A 20,877-nucleotide genomic window follows, 5' to 3' on the forward strand; every position below is an offset into this window, starting at 1 on the left:
TATATATATAACTATATAACTACTTTATATGTGTCAATTTAGTATTTTTAATTAATTTGTGATATGAGAACACTATTTAGATGGAGGCTTCAAATAAGCTCTCTGAATTTTCTGCCTCTTCCTGCACAGTATATTTTTTTATCTTTGCTTTTTTTTTTGTGTATTTTCTTTTAATTGTGCAAATAAATAAACATAAAAACATAAACATAAAACATAAAAAACTTTTATTCAGTGATATTGCACTTTGGAAAAGATTCTTCAACAAATGAACAATGGAAAACACTTAGATGGAAGTTTGTTAGAGAATGCGTACAGGTCATTGTTTTAATAAAAGATTCTCAGAAAGACATGATGGAGAAAAGGAAAGAGTCAAGAACGTTTTTCTTTCTAGCAGTTAGAGCAGGTTCAGTTAAAGCAAGCAGACTGTTATTATAATACTCAGCTACCTACACATTCATTTATTTACATTAAGAGGCAAAGAGAGAGAGCTTCTATAAATACAAGCTTTCCTGCTTCTCTATAGATAAATATGTCGCATTTTAAATACTTGAAATCAATGCAGGTTGGTGTCAGCCTCTGACACTGCATGAAAAATGGTGTCAGGTATCAGCATGTATACCAATCAATGAGTAGATCTATTGTCACCAGCCTCCTAAAAACTGGTTCAAGGTAAATGTTTACATGATGATAAAGAAGTGTGGTGCATACAGAGAGTGTGTTGTTAGTTATAGTAGTGAAATTTAACATTATGTGAGTTGTTTTTAATTTAATCTAGATTGTGTGTCATGTTTTTATGTGTTGATTGCATGTCTTGATAATCTGCTTGGACCAGGTAGCTGTAGTAACTACAGGTAACTACAGTCTGTGACGATAAGAAGCCACCTTCCCCTCCCCTGAACCCCCCCTCCCTCCCTCATTTCCCCCCTCTTCACTCTACTTTCTCCCAGGTGTTAGTGGGTGTCTACACCAGCCCCATAATGCGAGCCACCCACCAGTTGCAGGGCATTATGACCCTACAGACCACCCTGCAGCCCTGGTAGTGGTACGGCCAGGGGTGGTAGCCTCCCAGCGGCTCACAGATCCTCTGGCAGTGGGTGTAGCCGCGTCTGCACTCGTGGCAGCACACGCCCTGGTGGTCCAGCATGGGGTCGATGTTCATGGTGCCCTGCTCACCCTCCAGACCTCTCTGTGATGAGACAGAAGAGACGTGGATCACGTTCTGCTGTACGTATTTAATGGAGAAGAGTGCTCATTTCAAACCAATTAAAAATGGATTTCTGACAGGCAGGATGGGGGAGGAGGGGATGTTGTCAGATGTGGGTTTTTGTTGTCAAATATTTTCTTCTTCAGCATGCAGCATGCTGTTTACCCCCCTCAGTGGTTGTCAGGAGTGTGTAGAAGGAGATGTAGGGGATGCTTAGAGAGGGGAAGGGGGGGGGGGGGTTGGGAAAAGAGGCCCAACATATGGGGTGAGGACGGAGGGCACGGGGCGGTGTATGTATAGGAGTCTGTGTGTGCTCAGCAGGGCAAAGGGGCTGCACAGATGAGGGGGGATGTTGTGGAATTATTCATACAGCCTCAATGCTGAAAGGAAAGCTTTGGACAGCCTCCCATGCAGGGAAACACAGCCACGCATACACTCAGATTTGCAGTGACAATCCGGGCCCCTCCGCTGTGACCCCGGCATCTGCTGCCGCTCACACAGCTGTGAGAAACTCTTCTCAGAAAAATCCCTCTCAGGTAGCCTTCAGATGCAAACAGACAGCCTCAGACGCTGTAAACAAACCAGAAGAAGAATATGTGTGTTTGTGTTTGTGTGACTCACTTGATAGGGGTTCTCCGGGTTGAACTCTGCCTCCACGTCCTTTTCCTCCTCTCCGGCCACGGCTGCCTGCCGGCGCTGGCGGGCGGCGGCCCTCCTCTTTCTCTGGCCGCCTGCACACATTACATTCTCAGTATCTGACAGCAGACCAAATTTAGGAGCGCTGTGGCTCTAATGTGGCTCAGCTCCTGATGGTACAGCCATTTCTCTGGCAGCATTTTTGAAGTCCTCAGATGAAGTAGAATAAAAATTGTGTTTTGAGAACTTTTGACCTCCCAGCATGCTAAAAATTGTACTCTCGGTAGCTCTGAAACTTCAAAAGGACTTCTGCTTTTCTTTGTGAGACTGTTTTTCTCCTGTGGCTTGAACAACTGCGATGTTAAATGGAAATTATTGAGACCGTTTGACCTGCATCCTCTTTGTTTTGTTACAAAAAAAAGCTCCCTCAGCCTTAAGAAATCTGTGCTTTACTTTCAGTTTTTTGACAAGCTGTCTGGTTGCTTACTGGCGGAGTAGGTGGGACGGAGCCAGAAGATTGGCAGATCTCCACACAGGTCCTTAATCTTGTTGCTCAGGAAGGCCGAGTCCGAGAGGGGAGTGTCAGCCGCCACCCAGATCAGATCATCCTCAAATTTGGCCGGCATCACTTCATCCTCCTTCAGGGGTAAGAAAGTGAGAAAAACAAAAATCACAACAAAACATCTGAAGCCGTCCCTGGCTGCTGGCGGCGTATCATCACACTTGTTTACAGATCTTGTTACCAGCCTCTCCCTTTAAATAGCCCACAGTGTTTACATCCTGTCCGAGTCTAATCTGCATTAATGCTGCGCTGTTAATGCTCCTTATAACAACATAGAATCAAGTAGTAAAAAGACACCCTGGAGGCTTCTGTATACAGATTTTCTGAGCGCTAACAGTTAGCTGTACACACAATGTCAAGACTCATCAGGATCTGAAAGGGAGGAGAGATTGGATGGCCTAAATTTGCAGGTTTCTGCAGAGAAACTAATGAGGTTTTCAGAGGACAGACAGTGTAAACATACAGACTCTGAATCCACAGCCTGCAGGTAAAAGGGGGAATTCTGCAGGGAGGATTTTGCCCAGAGGCATTTGTTTCCTGCGGGCTGCTCTGCACTAGCCACACACATGTTTAGGGAATCTCATCCTCCAACCTCTCCGATTTTTTTTCCAGCTCAAATGATTTGCTGCAGGGACAAATAAAAGTGGGGGTCCTTCTCCACCGCTCCGCCGATAAGAGTTTATCTGACCCACTCTCCCTGGATGTGTGTGTGTGTGGGGAGATCTGTGTGTGTGCATGCTTATCTAACCCATATTTGCCATCACTCTAAATTATAGCAAATGACCAGCCTGCAGCAACCATTATAACAACATCTCCCTGTCTCCACACAGACACACACGCACACACACAGACACACACACACACACATGAACCAAACGATCATTTATGAGGCAAAGAGAGGCAATAACACAAACACACAGAAAAGAGCAAACGTGAAATAAATGATCCTTTATGAGCAGAGAGAGGCAATAAGAGCAGCCCTGCGTGATAATTAACTGTGTGCTTCCTCGTGTGTGTTTGTGTGTGTGTGAGTCTGCGTGCGTGTCTGTGTCTGTGTGTGTACATTTGTGTGTGTGTGTGTTTGTGTAAATGCATATGCGTTCACGAGGGCGATTCTGGTGATGTGGATTTATGTGGATGTGAAGCCTATGCAGAGCTAAATGATTTTAATTATCACACCGCCTCAATTGAACAATCACAGGCCCGGGTGTTGGTGTGTTGTGATAGCAGTCTACACAAACACACACACACAAACACACACATATGGTGTACTCAGTCCAGCAAGCTGTTTAATGATGGGAGCCCACACATAAAAATCACTTAGGTGTTACTCGTAGATTATCGGCTGCAGTGATTCATGCTAACAGCTTCATTTGAAAAGTGAAACCTTATCATAAATCTCCAAAATGCAGGGAATACAAAACAGTGCAACATTTCAACATTACTAAAGAAGACTTTGTAAAGGCTTTATTAGGTGTAACTACAGCCTTTATAAATGCAGCAATTACAGCTTTGACCTCTGCATTGAAAATCCACAACATGAGGTTTTGTGATAACAATGTCTGATGTGCAAGCTTTGACCTGTCCCTTCTTGTAAATTCCACCAGGGCATTTAAATATCATTTAAAGCTATTTTGTTATTAGAAAACACAAAGGTCACAGCTTTCACTTACATTGAAATCAACCATTTGGGTTGTGTTTCAACAGGATGCTTGTAGCTCCCGTTGGTAGCCGAGTTATCCCTGTTGAGAACCACTTTGAAATCCAAGGCTGATGTGTCTGAATCTGTGGTGGACATTAGCTGCTATGCTTATCTGATCCCTCCTGGACTACATCCATCCAAAAAGTTGGCAAGCTGTGGTAAGTGTCGATAAAGACAGAATTTGATTGCTTGCGAATCATTTAAGACCGATTTTTAATTGGAAATGGTGTCAAGAAAATGTATGGAGTGTTGAAATTGATTAATTGTTTGTTTCATGAACGATTTCTGCTCATTTTACGAGGCAGATGTCTAACATGAGTCTGGTTCTGCTTGAGGAAGTTTTTCCTCGCCGCTGTAACTTGCTGAATACTGCAAGGTGCAATGCTCATGGTGGATTAATATGAGATAGGACTAGAGTAAGGAAGAGTCTCACCCTGTCTTGATTTTGGGTCTCTGTTCATGATTTAACATAGTGTACGGTCTAGACCTGCTCTGTTTGTAAAAGCGTCTTGAGATAATGTTTGTTGTGATTTGGCGATGTACAAAGAAAGATAGATTGATTTAATGTGGAACACTTTCTTTTGCTGGTACTTTAAAAGGACACTTTTGACAAACTCAGCAGGTTCAGCAGGTTTGAATTTTACTTCTCTGTTGAAAATTAGTGAAAAATGAAACTCAAGAATATAAAAAGTTTGATTCTTTTACTTGAGAAGTTAAAGCTGCTGTTGGTAGGAATGGTGTAAAAAATGTTGCTTTTTTCTGCTGGGTCTGGAGAAAAGGTGATAATGCTCATCGGTACTCATCGGTAAGTGGAGTAATTTAAGACTATTGCAAAATCTCTGCGTTTTCCAATGCCTTTGTATTAAGCAATGTTATTATTCCCCTCATTCCCGTTATGACAGACCAATCATAGCTAATCTCAAATCCTCTGTCCTGATTGGATAAGGGGCGGCCCCTACTACATCCTCCGATTGGTTATGAGCCCGGCACTATCACGACTGCACACGCTGATCTGTGTTGGGGGGCTAAGAGGAAACATGGTTGGGAGGGATAGTGTTGACATCCGAAGTCCCTCTCTCTGAACAGATGTTTACTCTGTGACTACCAACAGCAGCTTTAAAGTAGATGTGATTAGTGGAGATAATCCTCCACTCCACGCCTGGCCACAGCTACAGAAGTTAGTGTGTATGTTGGCCACCCCAGTCAAGGAAAGTCTGTCTCCAACACTGATAATAAGATTAATGCCAATGATATATAAATAACAGTCTGTATCCACTGACGCCCTGACCTCAAGTTCAGAGCGCTTCTCATTAATGCTAGATGTTGCTAGGTTACAGATGTTGTTACCTAATACACGTCCTTAGCAGTGAGCGTTCAGTCTGTTTTTTAAACTGCTCTGTATTCTTCATATTTGCTTTTGTTGAAAGATGTTTTACAAACAAATGTAATAAAATTGATAGAAATCATACACTAGCATTGGCAGCTGCCAAAAACTTATAATGAGTACCCTCAACATAAAGAGTGTCCACTGTCAATGTCCACCTTCAAGCACTCACTGACTTTTAGGCGTGTTCCCGCTAAGTCAGTGAGGGCTCAGGGCTGTCCCACTGTCAAATTTTTTAATTTTTAATTTTTTTTTAATTTAACCTTTATTTTACCAGGAATAGTCCCATTGAGATACAAAGTCTCTTTTTCAAGGGAGTCCTGGCTAAGACAGCAGCATAAAAAGTTTCACAAATAGAACAGGACAAAACATATAGTGACAAGTAACTATGACATCGATTTATAAATTAGCAGTGCTAAGCTCTAAAACATGTGCACAAGCTGATCAGATGATCCTTTATCCTACTTTTAAAATCCTCCAATCAAATTAAAGAATCCAGTTTCAGGCGACCCTGAAGCTCAAACCAAGAAGAGGGAGCAAAGACATTAAAAGCATTTTTACCAAAGGCAGAGCGAGTCCGAGGAATGACAAAAAGAATTTGTCCATGGGACCGAAGATGACAGCCACTGACAACTTTAGGAATCAATAAACAGCATAAATAAGACTGCAGCTCCTGGAGTATGGCCTTATAAAGAAAGACATACCAGTGCTCCATTCTTCTGTTGTATAAGGAAGACAAGCCTACCTAATCAATAAATGCGCCATAACATGGAATTTAAAAAGTGCGTCAGTAAAAAAGAAGCATGAAAGTTGCAATGAAATTTACAGGAAAAAAGTTTGCCTGTAAAAAAGAAAACAGCCTTCATCTATTTATCTTCACACATATGTGTTACAGTATAATTAATATATTTATAGTTATACAGCCTATTTATTAAATGTTGTGATTAATCAGGCTGTACAGTAAGAGCCTGGATCAGATGGCAGTCTGTCCCTTAAGCGCCTTGACATTGAGGAAAGTAAAAATGGTGCAATAAAAAATGGTGAGCTGGTGACGTCATGCAGGTTACGTGAGAAGTCACTAAGTGTTGTCCCATTCCAGTTCTACAGTTTGAGCCCTTACAGCCTCCTGCCCTCAATCACTTCCCAGCTGACGTCAATTAAGTCAAGAAGGGCTCAGGGCTTAGGGCTTAGGGAGGACATTGAGACTGGGCCTTAGTTTCTTTCTCAAAGTTGATATCAGAAGTCCCGCCCCAATTGGGTTTTGATTGGTTGGTGATTAAAGATGACACTGGGGATGTTTTTGTTCACTCAGTGCTGAAGATTCTGGACAGCGTTGGTTTCTGACTAAAAAATAAGCGCTGCCAGCTCAAGAAACATTGGACGCAGGCTCTATTGCTAACATAGACGGTGCTAACGTAATTTTTAGAGCTGCTGTTTGTGACTTCCCCATGTTTGGTTGTTTGTGTCTCTTTTTTGTAAAAGAGATGACACTCTTTGGGACTTACAGGTTAAATAAAGGTGAGTGAAATAAATTGCATAGTAGGCTTATTAAATGTAACCCATATTCTCTCTTTTAGTGGGTGTATTCCTACAACATTTGCCCTGATCATAGTTCATGAAGAAGATCCGAAGCTGACTGTTAGCTTTGCAGATTGCCTATTTCAAAACCTAATCTTGGACACATTCACAAGTGTGGATATAAAGATGACCAGTCCAACTCCTCCTCTGGAGAACGAGTGTTCAAACTGAATGTTTATGTCCATTTTATGAACTTTTTATATCTTCTCTTTAACTTGTGTCTTTTCTTTGATGTTGTAAACAGCTGCTGTTGTTATGCGAGAAGAATTTCAGACTCAGCCTTACACTTAAGTTTTTATCAGCATTTTATGGCAGTCCATCCAAAAGTTGTTAAGAGCCGAGTGGAGAGCGAGAAGACAGACACTGGCTTCCCCTACAGGCTGCACTCCGAGCTCTTCTCCAAACAGGAACTTAGCCAAACATAATGTGCAGTCATTGTCACGGCTTCTGCTTTTATTTCCACAGCACTCTGCTGCTGCTGTGGGGACGAGTTCATGGAGCTGAGTTTTGTTACCGCTCAGGAGGAAAAATACGACACAAGTTTCAGGTACTTAAACATATATTGTTGTTGACCATTTAAGTGCTGCATTTGTGTTGACCAGTAAAAACTATCCTTAAAAGAAATAATAATAAAACAATGGAGAACTCTTATTGCTCAGGCAAAAAAAGGCTGACGTGTATGTGTGAGTGTTTTGGAGAGAGGAGACTGATCACGTGGAGCGGTAGTCGGGGGTTAGAAATGAAGCTATTTAACACACAATTGCTCATTATATAGCAGCAATAACAATATCACTCAGCCTGTATGGGGAAGTAATAGAAAGATGAAACACGATAACCGAGAAATAAAAGATCATTATGTGCACTGTTGAGTGGAAATTCAAAAACGACCTCATGGTTTGTAAAATATCCTGAAACACAAGAAAAGCTTGAGTACCGAAGCACCAGACACCAGAGTTATATATTTAGAGAAACACTTTATTTAAAGGGATCGACTGGAGAAGTGAGACCTCTCTGAATTAATCTGGCAGTAATAGAAAAATCACTGCTGAGTTGAGAACTTGTTCCTCACACCAGAATAATGAAGTTGAAACGTGTTGATTAATGTTTGTCAGAGATGCTGCTTGATAGATTTTGTTATCGTTTAACTAAGCTTTTTATTTCCCTCTGTTTTCAGTCAAGATGCTAAGCTAGGCTGCTGGCAGTACTTTTACTTTTACCTTGGAGAAGAAGCAGATTTCCTTAAAAGTCAAACTCTCCCTTTAAACATTCCAGTTATATCTCTCACAGTTCGTTGTAATGTGCCAGAGCTTCTCGAGTTCCTGTGGTATAAAGAGGCTTTTCATGAACTCCCTGAAAAAGCAAATTCCAGCCTTGAGAAAACCTGCTTTCTTAGGACATACAAGACGGAGTGTACAACCTACCAGGTCAAAGGTCATGGAATCCTTGTTGAGAGCCTCCACATTAGGAAGACGGGCCTTCACCTGTGTCTTTATGTAGCACTTCTCTCCTCCTGCAAACCGGATCCCTGTGATCCCCTGGAAGAGCAGGGAGGATGAAGAGGGAGTTCCAAGTTAGAAATCATGAGTTGTTTTTTGTTCTCCGTACAACAAGAGGAAATCTGGTTTCATCACAGCTGATTTTGGAAACATCTTTGGGTGTTGCTGATTTTTGTCACTGCGTTTTAGATTACACTAACAGGGAGATTGTGATTAAAGGTTAAAATTTCAATAGTTAAAAGGCCAAAATTCCTGCTTCACTGGTCTGATTCTCCTGATTGGGCTTCTTTAATTAAAGGTCAAAAACCACCAGTCTGAATTTACTGAAAACTGGAGAGGGACAATCCATCCTGACACTGATTGGCCCAAAGGGAGATCACATGTCCACTTGTTCTTAATTTGCCCGCTGCTACAATGAGCCAACCTCCCCGTGAGGGTCTTTGGGGTTTCAACAGAACTGATCGGCTCTTTTGTAGTGCTCTGATGTACTCTGACAAAGCTGATCAGTGTTTGAGGTCATCTCTTTAAAGAGGGGACAGTGCAGATTAATTGATGTAAGCACTGACATACATACATGTTAACATGGCTGATTTAGCCAATCTGGGGCTGTGTCCCTCTGCAGTTTTTGGCAGGTTAATGTTAAAATCGTTTCAAGAACACATTAAAACATTGAAAAACTCATGACACAAAGTACATTGGCCTTGGCACAAAAAACACGAACCCACTGGAAAATGACTGAGACACTTGTTTCTCCAGGTGTGTTTGAGGTATTTACATAGACTGTATAAATAATGGATGTACTATCCGTGACGTCACCCATCTGTTTCTGAAGCGCTGTTTTGAAGCAAATCATCAGCGGGTGCCATATTGGAAATGCTGAACTCAACATAACTTCATTTGAGCTTGTGTGAGGTAAAGAGGTGGGCCTTTAGCCTTTTTGCTAACAGCTGCAGGATGCCCGCCTGTCAATCAAGTCAGCCATGTCCTTATTTCAGCAACCTCGTAAGTTTAAAATCTTCAAAAATACTGAGTTATAAAAAAATTAACCCCCACACAGTGTGTGCCGATGTTTATTTTGGCAGCAAAGATTGTCTTCTTTGAAAAGGTCTGTATGTGGTTTCCGGTGTTTCCTCAGCCATCCTCAAGGGGGGCGCTCGCTGAACTGCAAACTGCAGTTTTTAGAACTTCCGCATGAGCTTCATATTTTAAGACTGAAAGTTGCTGCTTTGGTATGTACTGATTGATAATTCGACGCTGACTACCCAATGGTACTTGTGACAACCCTGGGGCTTGTCTTGCTGTGTTTATGTCTCCCTCTTTTTTTCCCTGGGTAGTAGGTTGGCTAATCAGGCTGATTGAGCCCACCTGCCCTGGTCCAGTAGATACAAAAGGTGCTGCAGGCCTTCAGTAGCTCTCTTACTCTGGCTGGCTCGGCATGGGAGAGGACGTCTCCTCTCTTTTCCTCTTTTGACATTATTTCCTTACACTACATAATACACTCACCCAGACACCACGACACCACTGATATTACAGATGCACACGTTTCTTCTGTTGGTGTCTGTTTTGTGTTGACCCAAATAAACACATGGTAACTAATCAGTCTGTGTTTGCCCTTTGTGTTGTTCCAAATTGGAGCCAGTTGTAGTTGTTTAGGGTTTTTACAAACCTCTCTTGTTTAAGCTTTGACTGATTTAATGAATTCATCAAGTTGAGAAAGACCCAACCATGACATCACTCCTTTTAGCAGTGCATATGAAAACATGGATATTGGGGGTTTAAGGTTATGGAAAGACTGAAATATTTACTGATGCCTCTTTGTGACCAGCAAAAGCAAATGAAGCCATCAGCTTTGAGACTGATTATTCCTCAGTCATGTATAATGATGGTAACCCCTGCTGCAGGGTAACGTTCAGACAGGACAATTCACACCATGCTGAAGAAATATCCTTTTTAAAAATGCTAAAATATTCACAATAAGTGATACCTTTCACTTGTAAAAGATCCTGTGCTCTTTTGTCCCTTTTGGCACACTGTAGTTAAGCAGTCACAGTGTCTTCCTGTTTACTGCTGCCATCGTTTAGGGAAATAAGTAATATGATTAATATTGTGCCAAACTGACTTATAATATCACCAAAGTACTTTAAGTTAAGCTAGGTGATCCACCACTGAATATGTGGTCGGCTCATTTGAACCAACTCAAACCAAGGCACCATTCTCTGTGTAAGTGCACGATCTATTTACTCATTATTCAGCCCTTTAATTTGACGTCAGAAAGCCCTTTCTTTTTTGAGCTGTTCTCAGACGTGTTCATCCGCCTGCAGCACACTCATGATGTGCAAGTCACTGATATGTTGTGAATTTTTATATTTTTTTGCATCTTTATTTGACATAACTTAGAGCACCAAATGCTTTAGATTATCCAGCGGACACAGTAATGTCTGCAGAGTTTATGTCATCTCAGTCCTACTCATCAACAGCTAACACAGTGTATCTTGATGAGGTAAATATCATACACATCATGGGTTGTGTCATAATTCAATAAAAAACAGTGAGAGCTGAACACTTACTTTAAAGACACATTTCCAGTTAGCTTGTATGGTTTTCTCATTTAAGAAAGTTGGTAAAAACAAACGCAGAGGTGTTCAGTAGAACAGGGAACTCTGGTTGCAGACTGCCGCCGTATGTGATCTAACTTTCATTCCAGTTCAACAAAGGGGCTGAGCTGACCGGGATCCCTTGTGGATAATACACTTTCTACTGACAGATACAGATTCTGAGGTAATATCAATGATGATATCAATATCAGTATCTGTAGGAAACCAAACACTGCTGAGTTGAGCTGTACAGCAGAGAGACTCCTCTCAATGTAAACATGAACATCATCGGTCCACTCGCTCAGGGTGGATGTTACGGACTATTACCTGGTGGGACTTTTATCCCTCATGAAACCTTTAGACCCCGTAAAAGTCTCTATCAGATCAGGTTTTTTTGGATTTGGACATGTGTGTTCCCACATGCACCACACCTGGGGCCTCATGTACAAAGACTTGCATTGATTTCCTCCTGAAACATGGCGTACGCTCAAATCCAGATTACGGCGTACGCACAAAAATATCCAGATGTATGAATCTGTGCGTAGGATCAACAGCTGTAGAAAAGTGGCTACGCCAATCAGGAAGTTGGCATGAGGCACTGCACATTTCTACGGTCATTTCACTCTTGAAACATTTGAACTTTGCCGTGAAAAAGAGCGTACACCACGTTTTTGTGCGTACACACCCTTTGCACATGAGGCCCCTGGACTTTTAAGAAATGTTCAGGAGTCCAGTGAGTGTGGATGGAAAAAAAATGTTTTGAACTACTACTGATCCGGTAAGTCTGATCATTTGCTTTCTTAAACCTGGACCTTCTGATTTTTGTGATTATTTCAGGTCTGACTCACAATCTCAAAGTCATGGACCTCCACGGCCTCGTCTGCGCCACTCCCCGTGCTGAATCTCTCCATGTTGTTGGCCGAGTCGATCTCCATCGTGCCCTCCTCCACTTTACCATTGATGCTCATGCTGTAGTGGACGTTGTAGACCTGCACACACACACACACACACACACACACACACACACACACACACACACACACACACACACACACACACACACACACACACACACACACACACACACACACACACACACAAACACAACACACAGGGTTTCAGACTGGCATGTAAGGTATGAGAGTCCTGAGAGTCACCCCACCCCCACCTTCTCTCTTTCAGCACTCTTCACCCTCCTCCTCCTCCCGCCCCCCCCCCCCCTGACTCTCCCTCACACATCCACCTCTCTTCTCTTTTCAGCTTTTTCTCTTTCAGTCGACACTTTCTTTCAAACTTGTTCAGAAGAAAACAATCTGTGCAGCTCTGCCTCTACAGAGCCCTTTCATCATGTCTTAATAGCATTTTCTAACTTCATATTGGAAGAAAAACACAGAAAGCTTCATGCTCCCTCTCATCTCCTCCACCTTCTGCCCCCGGAGCATCAGCCGGACCACAGAGGCCCCCCCAACCCACCCTCTCCAGGATCCTTCAACACACACACCACACATACACACAACGCCTCCATTCACCAAGACTGCACCATGGACCTGCAGTGTTTAATTTACAATTTACTGTTTGCACACTGTAAAAAAAATCCATCTCAGGAATGTTCCTGTTGTATGTAGTCTTAAATGTAAACCAGCTGAAAACAGTTTTACCATTGATGAGAAAAATTCTATCTTCATTCTCATTCCTTCAATCAAGTATCTTTATCTTTTATGGCTTACAGTCAAATTGTTGTTTTCTTTCATAGAGGTGCTTCTTGCTTTTGAAAGTTTTAAAACTGCAACAAAAGGAATGATCCAGCATAGACCTCTTTGGGTTTGATTTTTGATTCAAAATCCTGAGTGGGTGTATGACAATGACTGGGATCACTGGGTTAAAAAGAGTTATCAGTGTTTTCAGTGAACTACTAGAAGAAAAAACTGGATCATACTCCCCAACATGTCAGAAAACTGATTTAAGTTGTAATAACTGGATAGTGGATAAACATAAGAAAACTGATAGAGACTCAAAAATGTTGTTTTTGCTTTTATAAAAGTACATTCATGGACCATACTGCAAAAGAAAGTTGGCTGTTGGATTTGAATGTACCTGCTAACAGTATTTCCAAGGGTGGTTGACCCAAAATGTAATGAAAACTTTAAAAAGGCTCTAAAATAAAATTCAAATTTTACCTGAAACCAAAGAAAAACTTTAAACACCACCCCCCTTTTCTGCCCCATCTTCTCTACATTATCTGCAGTGTAATAAGAAGAATAAAGACACATGAGTCTTACATGTTTTTCATTGTTGTTCCAGAAGTAAAAAGCTCCCACTGCCCCCAGCAGCAGCAGCAGGGCTCCGGCGATCAGCACCGCGATACCGGCCTTCAGGAGGCGGCCGGTGGCGGCCGGTTTCACAGCCACGGCGGAGTAGGCCTACAGTGAGACAAATAACATACACAACATAGATGTGTTAGATAACATGATGATAAACGAGTATCCTCACATGGCCTAGATGCTCTGGATGGCTGTGACATATTCCTGCAAAAGTGATAAGTTATAAGCTGTTCCTTTATCCAGCGGAAGGGTCAATAACTGGACACTTTGGCCTCTGACTGACCCCCACGACATAATCCTTCATACCTCCATATCCCGGAATAACTGAGCTGCACCGTAAACACTCACCGGGGGCATGAACTGCTGCAGGTCCTCTGGTCCCGCCGAGGCGATCGGTACTTTCTCTGAGCTCCCGGACATGACTGGAGACAAACACCTGAGGAGACCCCGGTCAGTTCCCTAACTTCTCTCTCTCTCCCTCCCTCCCTCCCTCCCTCCCCTCTCTAACTCTCTCTTTCTCCCCCTCTAACTCTCTCTCTCCCCCCCTCTATCTCCCCCTCTAACTCTCTCTCTTTCTCCCCCTCTAACTCTCTCTCTCCCTCCTCTATCTCCCCCTCTAACACTCTCTCTCTCTCCCCCTCTAACTCTCTCTCTTTCTCCCCCTCTAACTCTCTCTCCCCCCCCTTTCTCTCCCCCTCTAACTCCCCCCCCCCCTTTCTCTCCCCCTCTAACTCTCTCTCACTCACTCTCTCCCCCCCCTCTCTCTCTCTCTCTCTTTATCTCCCCTCCTAACTCTCTCTCTCTCCACCTTCTATCTCCCCCTCTAACTCTCTCTCCCCCCCTTTCTCTCCCCCTCTACCCCCCCCCCTTTCTCTCCCCCTCTAACTCTCTCTCTCCCTCTCTCTTTCTCCCCCCCCCTCTCTCTCTCTCTCTTTATCTATCTCCCCCCTCTCTCTCCCCCCCTAACTCTCTCTCTCCCCCTTCTATCTCCCCCTCTAACTCTCTCTCTCTTTCTCGCCCTCTAACTCTCTCCCTCCCCCACTAACGCTCTCTCTCCCCCTCTCCCCCCCCCCCCCCTAACTCTCTCTCTTTACACCCCCCTCTCTCTCTTCCCCCTTCTATCTCCCCCTTACACTCTCTCTCTCTCTTTCTCCTCTCTCTCTCTATCCCTCTCTCTCTCTCTCTCTCTCTCTCTCTCTCTCTCTCTCTCTCAGGAGGAGGTTGGACACTTGCAGGCAGGTCGTTTCAAGTTGCTGAAACTGCGCGCGAGCCACTGCAACTTTGATGAAGTGAAATAAAAAGGTAGAGGTGTGATCCACACTTTATAAGCATCCACTTATTTAAGCTCTGAGAAAAAGCATTAATCAGTATTTCCCTTTGAAGATCACATAAGCTGCTCATGTAACTTACATGAGTTTGATTCCTGCTATGATCCTCTGAATTTTATACAAACCTCGTGACAGCCTCAGAGGGCACACTCAGATGTTTTCAGTTATTAACACGATGATAAAGGAAAGGTGAGGGTGTCTCCTCACATCACCTTCGCGCGCACTCCTTCGCCCCCTCCCTCCTCTTCCTCTCTCAGTGCCTCCTCAGACGGCTGCAGGTCAAAGGTGACTCTGGCGGAATGTCGCGTGTTGTCTCCAGCTGGCAGACAGTATATTTTACATGAATGCGGGCAAAAAAGCTGCACGCTGTCTTACAGGCTTTCCTCTCATTTCTCTATTTCAGACTCTAGAGTCGAGTTTCTGATCTGAAAAAATGCCCTCAATCCATGAATGATAATGGGGAGATTACGTAAGGGGGCGCAGCGTGCGCATTTGGCAGATCGACAAAAAACATCCTGACAGGAAAGCAGGAGGATTTGCTCACAAGGACTTCATGTTCTTTGACAAGATTCACCTGAGTTTGGATGCCTATCAGATTTATCCTCAGTTAAACTCCATCCCCTGCTTGTAAGCTTTTTTTTTGGAGATGAACAGAATGTATGCGTCTTTACGCACAGATATTCTCATGATGTTCGTCGCTTTTATGCGAAAGTCTCAGGAAGAAATTAGTTATGCTGCAGAAACCTAAGCACAGCATTAATTGTCCTTTAACATGCAGCTCTTATAGCCAGCAAATGCAGTCAAGAAGTTTGTGAAATTATAAAAAAAAATAAAATACAGCGAAGGTTTTCTTTTGAAATGAACGAAGAGACAGAGTGATTTGCAGGAAAACCTTGGCGACTGTTCTGGCATCTCACCAGAAAAATCATGTTCTCTGAAGAAAAAACTAACTGACCTTCTCCGGTGGGCTGCAAGGACAGTCTCTTTCTCTACTGCAATAACAGCGACGCCTGTTGGCTTGTTCTCGTTTCTACCTGACTGATGTTTCTGCATAAACGTGCTGCTTGGCTCACCTGGAGCTCAATCTCTTCACCAAGACACACAAACGCTTGTTTTCAGAACAGTATTTCAAAGTTTATTTCCTCTCAGAATACCGTGATGATAAAAAAGAATCTGTACAATTACTTATTATTGCATTCAAATAAATCCATACATCAGTTATCAACTTGATACATTATGGGTCAACCGCCCTTCAAACTGCACAGTTTCTGGGGCCATTTTTTAAATAATCAGCGTGCGTAAAGATCAATAATTACAATTTATATTTACATATCTTTGCTTAATTATTACTTTTATAAAAAATAGAATCTCTATATGTACAAAACTTGCATATGGTACACTTCATGTCCAGCAAAATGTCTCATAAAATGATTGAATGGACATCAAATGTGGCTTTTACAATCAAACAAACACAAATATCAGGAGATAAAACTTTTGGATGCACACTCTCCACAGCAACAAAATCTTACACGTTTCTCATTGTCATGTGTCATAAATTAAAACTTTATACATTTCTTTGAGAGTGAGCTCAAGTGTGTGTATGTATGTGTGCAGAGTCAGTTTCACACACTGTCGTTGTTGGGACAGTGTGTCGGGGTGGGGGTGTACACTGGCAGGGTTACATCAGTGATCTCCTGCACCCTCACAGGCCGGGGAGGGGTGACCAGCACGTAGTCGTACTCCCTGTGCAGCACCTTTTCGTACACGCTTTGCAGGCCCACCGTTTTGGGGAGGTGGGCCTGGTAGTAGTTGTCCCTGCGGTGGGGGTCCCGGGGCAGGGAGGCGGTCTTGGAGAGGCTGCTGAAGGATGAGAGGGTGGGGGCCGGAGAGGGGGCTGCGTTGGCTCTCACTGCTGAGGGGCTCCAGCAGCGATCTGAGTGACCCAGGACCTTACATTCACTGGTGCACGCCCATAGAGCTGAAAGAGAGGAAGACTTGGTTTGAGATTTGGAACCAAAATGACGTCATTTAAGTATTTCCCTTTTTTAGTATAGGTATTTTAATTTGAAATTACTTTTTTCTTACCATTTTGCCCGCCCATTGGAGGGACAACAACCCCATCCTTCTTTAGGTGGGTGTCTCCACTGACATCACTGTCACTGTCATTGAAGTCACTGTCCCCCTTGCCGCTGTCTTTACCACTGAAGGCGGGGTCCCGGGCCGAGATGGTGGTGTAAGAGTTCCCCTTCCAGATTGTGATGGGTCTCACTGCCTCTTTTCCGTTGCCATATCCGGGCAGAGTGGAGTATCCCTGCATGAGGAGAGAGAAAGCAGAGGTTAATGTCTGCTGGACAAAAACAAAGCACAACGTATCCCCTCCCCACCCTGCTTGGTGTCCCGAAGGTGCCTCTCACCTCATGTTTGTTGCTCCTGGGCTTGTTGTTAGAGTCTGAGTCGTAGACGCAGGGCACTTCGCTGCCATCCTCCGAGGCCGAGCACATCTCGCTGCCCCCAGGGTGAGCGGAGGTGAACCCTCCAGCCTGGCTGCTGTACGAGTGTCCATCAAAGCCTCCTTCTCCCCCCGCACCTGACGCGTGCAGAGGCAGCAGCGGGTTGTCCCCAACATGGTTCCTGCCCCTTTCTAGCGTGTCTTTCTCCCCATACGAGTCGCTGTCCTCTCCGCTCTTGTCCCGCTTGCGTCGGTTGCAGGTGGTGGCGATGAGGATGATGGCGAGCAGCAGGAGGGTGCAGCTCCCCGCCAGCACGACGATAATCACCACGGACAGGTCCCACTGCGCGTGCGTCTCGTCCCCGCTGCCGGCCTGGTACACTGTCCTGTCGCTCGGCGGGGAGCCCGCGATGATGAGAAAGTGGAGCGTGGCAGTGGAGGTGAGCGCCGGCCTCCCGTTGTCGCTCACCGTCACGGTCAGGCTCAGGGTCTCATCCACGTCGTGGCTGAGCACCTGGTTGAGGTAGATCTCCCCCGTGGCTTTGTTAACGGAGAACACCGAGGGTTCACCAGTGGCCAGCCCGTAGGACAGCTCCGAGTTCACGCCCTCATCTGCGTCCCGCGCCTCCACACGCGTGATGACGTAGCCGCTCGGTGCATCCCGGGGCAGCAGGACTTCAGCGGAGCCGTTGTTGAGAGGCGGCTGAGTGATGACCGGTGCGTTATCATTCTGGTCCACGACCCTCACATAGACGCTCGCGCTGCCGGACAGGGGCGGAGAGCCTCCGTCACTGGCCGTGATGCGGAGCTCCAGCTGCTTCACCACCTCGTAGTTGAAGCTCCGCAGCGCGTACAGGGAGCCGCTGGCGGGGTCCAGAGACACGAAGGTGGAGATGGGGGAGCCCATAAAGTACGTGTCCGCCAGTTTATAGCTGACCTTCCCGTTTGACCCCAGGTCCATGTCGCGCGCCACCACTGTGGTGATGTACGCACCTGGTGCGTTGTTCTCCACCACCGCCACCTCATACACTGGTTTGCTGAACACCGGCGCGTTGTCGTTCTCGTCCGTGAGTCTGATGGTGTACTGAGTGATGGTCCTGAATGGGGGCGAGCCCAGATCCTCCGCCACCACTGTCAGGTTATACTCAGGGATTTTCTCCCGGTCTAGCGGGCTCGTGCTCACTATCATGAAGCTGTCCTCGTACGCCTGCTGCAGTCTGAAGTGGTCGTGTCCGTACAGCGTGCAGTGCACCTGCCCGTTTGCGCCCGAGTCTCTGTCCGAGGTGCTGACCAGAGCCACAAAGCTCTCTCTGGCCGCCGCCTCTGTGATGTACGCGATCCCCGCTGTGATGGACGTCATGGGGGTGATGGAGATCTCCGGTGCGTTATCGTTGACATCCTGCACCTGCACTACGATCTTACAGATGGCCGGGCTCGGGTTCGGACCCAGGTCCGTGGCCTGGACATCAAACTCATACGTGTTCTTACTTTCAAAGTCAATCGGGCTCTCCAAAGTGAGCCGTCCGGTCTTTCGGTCCACTTTGAAGAGTTGCCGGATTTCTGTGGGCACCTGGTGGCCGAACCCATACACCACCTCACCGTTGAGACCCTCGTCCGGGTCCTCTGCGTTCAGGTCTAGCAGCAGGGAGCCCACCGGTGCGTCCTCGGGCAGGTCCACGGAGAAGCTGGTCCGGTCAAACACAGGACTGTTGTCGTTGTAGTCTTTCACCTTGATGTTAATGCGCGTGGTTCCGGTGCGGGACGGGTTGCCACCATCCATGGCAACCAGCTCGAGCGCGTAAGAAGCCTGCGTCTCCCGGTCCAGCTCCTTCATGAGCACCAGCTCCGCATATTTAACCCCGTCGGCCCTGCTGAGCACGTCGATTGAAAAGTGGCTGTTGACGGAGATCTGGTAGCTCTGGATGTAGTTCACCCCAACATCATCATCCACAGCAAAGTCCAGCGGGATCCGCGTGCCCACCGCCGTGTTCTCTGAGATCTCCATACTCGACTCTTTCCGGGGGAACTCGGGGGAGTTGTCGTTGATGTCCTTGACCTCCACCTCTACGTGGATGAGTTTGAACTGCTCTTTGGAGAAGCTGACCACATCAAAAGCTATGAGGCAGTGCAGGGTGTGTTTGCAGATCCTCTCGCGGTCTATCCGCTCCCCGATGCTCAGCTGTCCATCGCTCTCCCTCAGCCGGATAAAAGACGAGTTGAACTGTTTCATCATCCTGAAATTGTTTCTGGAGCCTCCCGAGGAGGAGGCTGAGAATGAGATGTCCTTGGCCAAGTTTCCTATCACCGTCCCCGGTGCGTCCTCCTCAAATGTCTGATATTTCACCGTCTTTGCTCGGGTTACAGCAGCCAGGCTCGCCAGAGAGACGCACACTAGCACCAACCGCCCGTTCCACCCTTTTCCTCCCATCTTGACACCTTCACTCCAAAATATTGTGAAATTCAGAAAACTGTCCACTCTGAGTCCGGTTTAAAGTTTCAACAAAAGCACCTAAAAAGTATCTCCCCTCCTTGCTTTGTCCACTCCCTTGCTTCTTTATTTTCTGTGTAAAGCCAGTAATAAATATTCCATATGTCTCTCAATGCGCACTCTGATGCGCTCCGCTCTCTCTCTCTCTCTCTACTGGAGGTGTGCTGCTCTCAGCGCAAGAGGGCTGCAGTGTCTGCAGGAGGGTTTATACGGCGAGGCATGCAAATGAGCCGCACTGTGACCAATCCGGGCTTTAGAGGGGGAAAAAGGGGGACTTCAGAAAGACCTCTAAACCCTGTTTAGAGATTCCTGGACTGTGCGCAGAAACTTGGCACCCAATATATGGGCTAAACGCGCGGCTTGATTTAATACTATAGTTTCCGTTGCTTGTTTATGTTCCTCGGGCTGTTAAATGAGTCTGCGCACCGGCACATGGGGGAGCACAGAGATGCGCAGTGTCCCTGAGCTAGAGGACAAAGCATTTGAATAGGAGTATCTGCTCAGGATGCTATAGGAGTGCTCTGAGTGTAAAGAGATTTATGCTTACACTGTTCTGTTGGATCCCTGCGCGCGTGTCCCTCTCTTGAGTAAAAGCAGTGAGAGTGAGGCTGAGCTGTCCCGGTGACCTCCCTGTACCTCTGATCGAGACATAACTTCATGCACGCGCGAATCTGACGTGATTTGTGCTCTTTTTTCCAACCTCAGAGCACCCAGATCCACTCACACACACAGATAAGATTTCATATAATGGACTCATGATCGAGCTCACAGAGTGCTGATGCAGCGTAACCCGCAGAATAATGGCAGGAATGTGGTGTAACTGGTGGTAATAGCATCATTTTATTCTCATTAATAAATTCCATAAATTTGCCCTGTCTTCTATTATTCATCTCCCAAGTGTGATGTAATCCAGTAACTGTTTGCCTATCAGATCATATCTGGGGCTGGGAAAAGGACGATATCCACTTAAACATTGATCTTATTCTAATTCAGTCCCAGCCCAGATCGGCTCACGAGATGTCTTGTGCGCACGAGAGAGATAGAGGGGATTTTTTAATTAAAGCTGGTGTAACGGCCCGGGTTGACATGAGACTGCTTGGCCTCGGCTGCCAGAACAGAGAGGCGCAGGTGAAGA

General features: G+C 45.4%; 2 protein-coding genes across 3 annotated transcripts in view; both read right to left on the reverse strand.

Annotated features, from left to right (window-relative positions):
* Nucleotides 1–932: 932 nt before the first annotated feature.
* On the reverse strand, nucleotides 933–15,039 carry LOC117827018 (leukocyte cell-derived chemotaxin 1-like). The gene is made up of 8 exons (XM_034703468.1): nucleotides 14,931–15,039; nucleotides 13,826–13,913; nucleotides 13,436–13,576; nucleotides 12,005–12,145; nucleotides 8,488–8,601; nucleotides 2,328–2,478; nucleotides 1,826–1,935; nucleotides 933–1,186 (listed from the first exon to the last, which is right to left on the reverse strand). The coding sequence occupies exons 2-8, from the start codon at nucleotides 13,895–13,897 to the stop codon at nucleotides 962–964; spliced, it is 954 nt and encodes a 317-aa protein (XP_034559359.1). The 5' UTR covers nucleotides 13,898–13,913; nucleotides 14,931–15,039; the 3' UTR covers nucleotides 933–961.
* An 882-nt stretch (nucleotides 15,040–15,921) lies between these two features.
* Nucleotides 15,922–20,877, reverse strand: part of LOC117827291 (protocadherin-8-like) — a 65,402-nt gene continuing 60,446 nt past the window's right edge. Inside the window, exons 1-3 of one of the 2 annotated variants that reach the window (XM_034703831.1) lie at nucleotides 17,220–20,750; nucleotides 16,891–17,116; nucleotides 15,922–16,783 (exon numbers count right to left, since the gene is read on the reverse strand). In XM_034703831.1, the coding sequence (XP_034559722.1) occupies nucleotides 16,428–16,783; nucleotides 16,891–17,116; nucleotides 17,220–19,682 (3,045 nt within the window). In that variant the 5' untranslated portion in view covers nucleotides 19,683–20,750 and the 3' untranslated portion in view covers nucleotides 15,922–16,427. Of the gene's footprint in view, nucleotides 16,784–16,890; nucleotides 17,117–17,219; nucleotides 20,751–20,877 lie in introns of those variants that run through there. The other variant, XM_034703830.1, reaches the window with a different exon arrangement.

Source organism: Notolabrus celidotus, chromosome 15, assembly GCF_009762535.1.
Source record: "Notolabrus celidotus isolate fNotCel1 chromosome 15, fNotCel1.pri, whole genome shotgun sequence".
Lineage (NCBI taxonomy): Eukaryota > Metazoa > Chordata > Actinopteri > Labriformes > Labridae > Notolabrus > Notolabrus celidotus.

Excerpts from the sequence above, each read along its gene's own strand:
- LOC117827018 (XM_034703468.1), bottom strand. The coding sequence starts at position 13,897 with ATGTCCGGGAGCTCAGAGAAAGTACCGATCGCCTCGGCGGGACCAGAG. Across the intron at positions 8,602-12,004 it reads AGGTCCATGACTTTGAGATT|GGGATCACAGGGATCCGGTT; the intron begins GTGAGTCAGACC and ends CTGCTCTTCCAG. Across the intron at positions 1,187-1,825 it reads ACCCGGAGAACCCCTATCAA|AGAGGTCTGGAGGGTGAGCA; the intron begins GTGAGTCACACA and ends GTCTCATCACAG.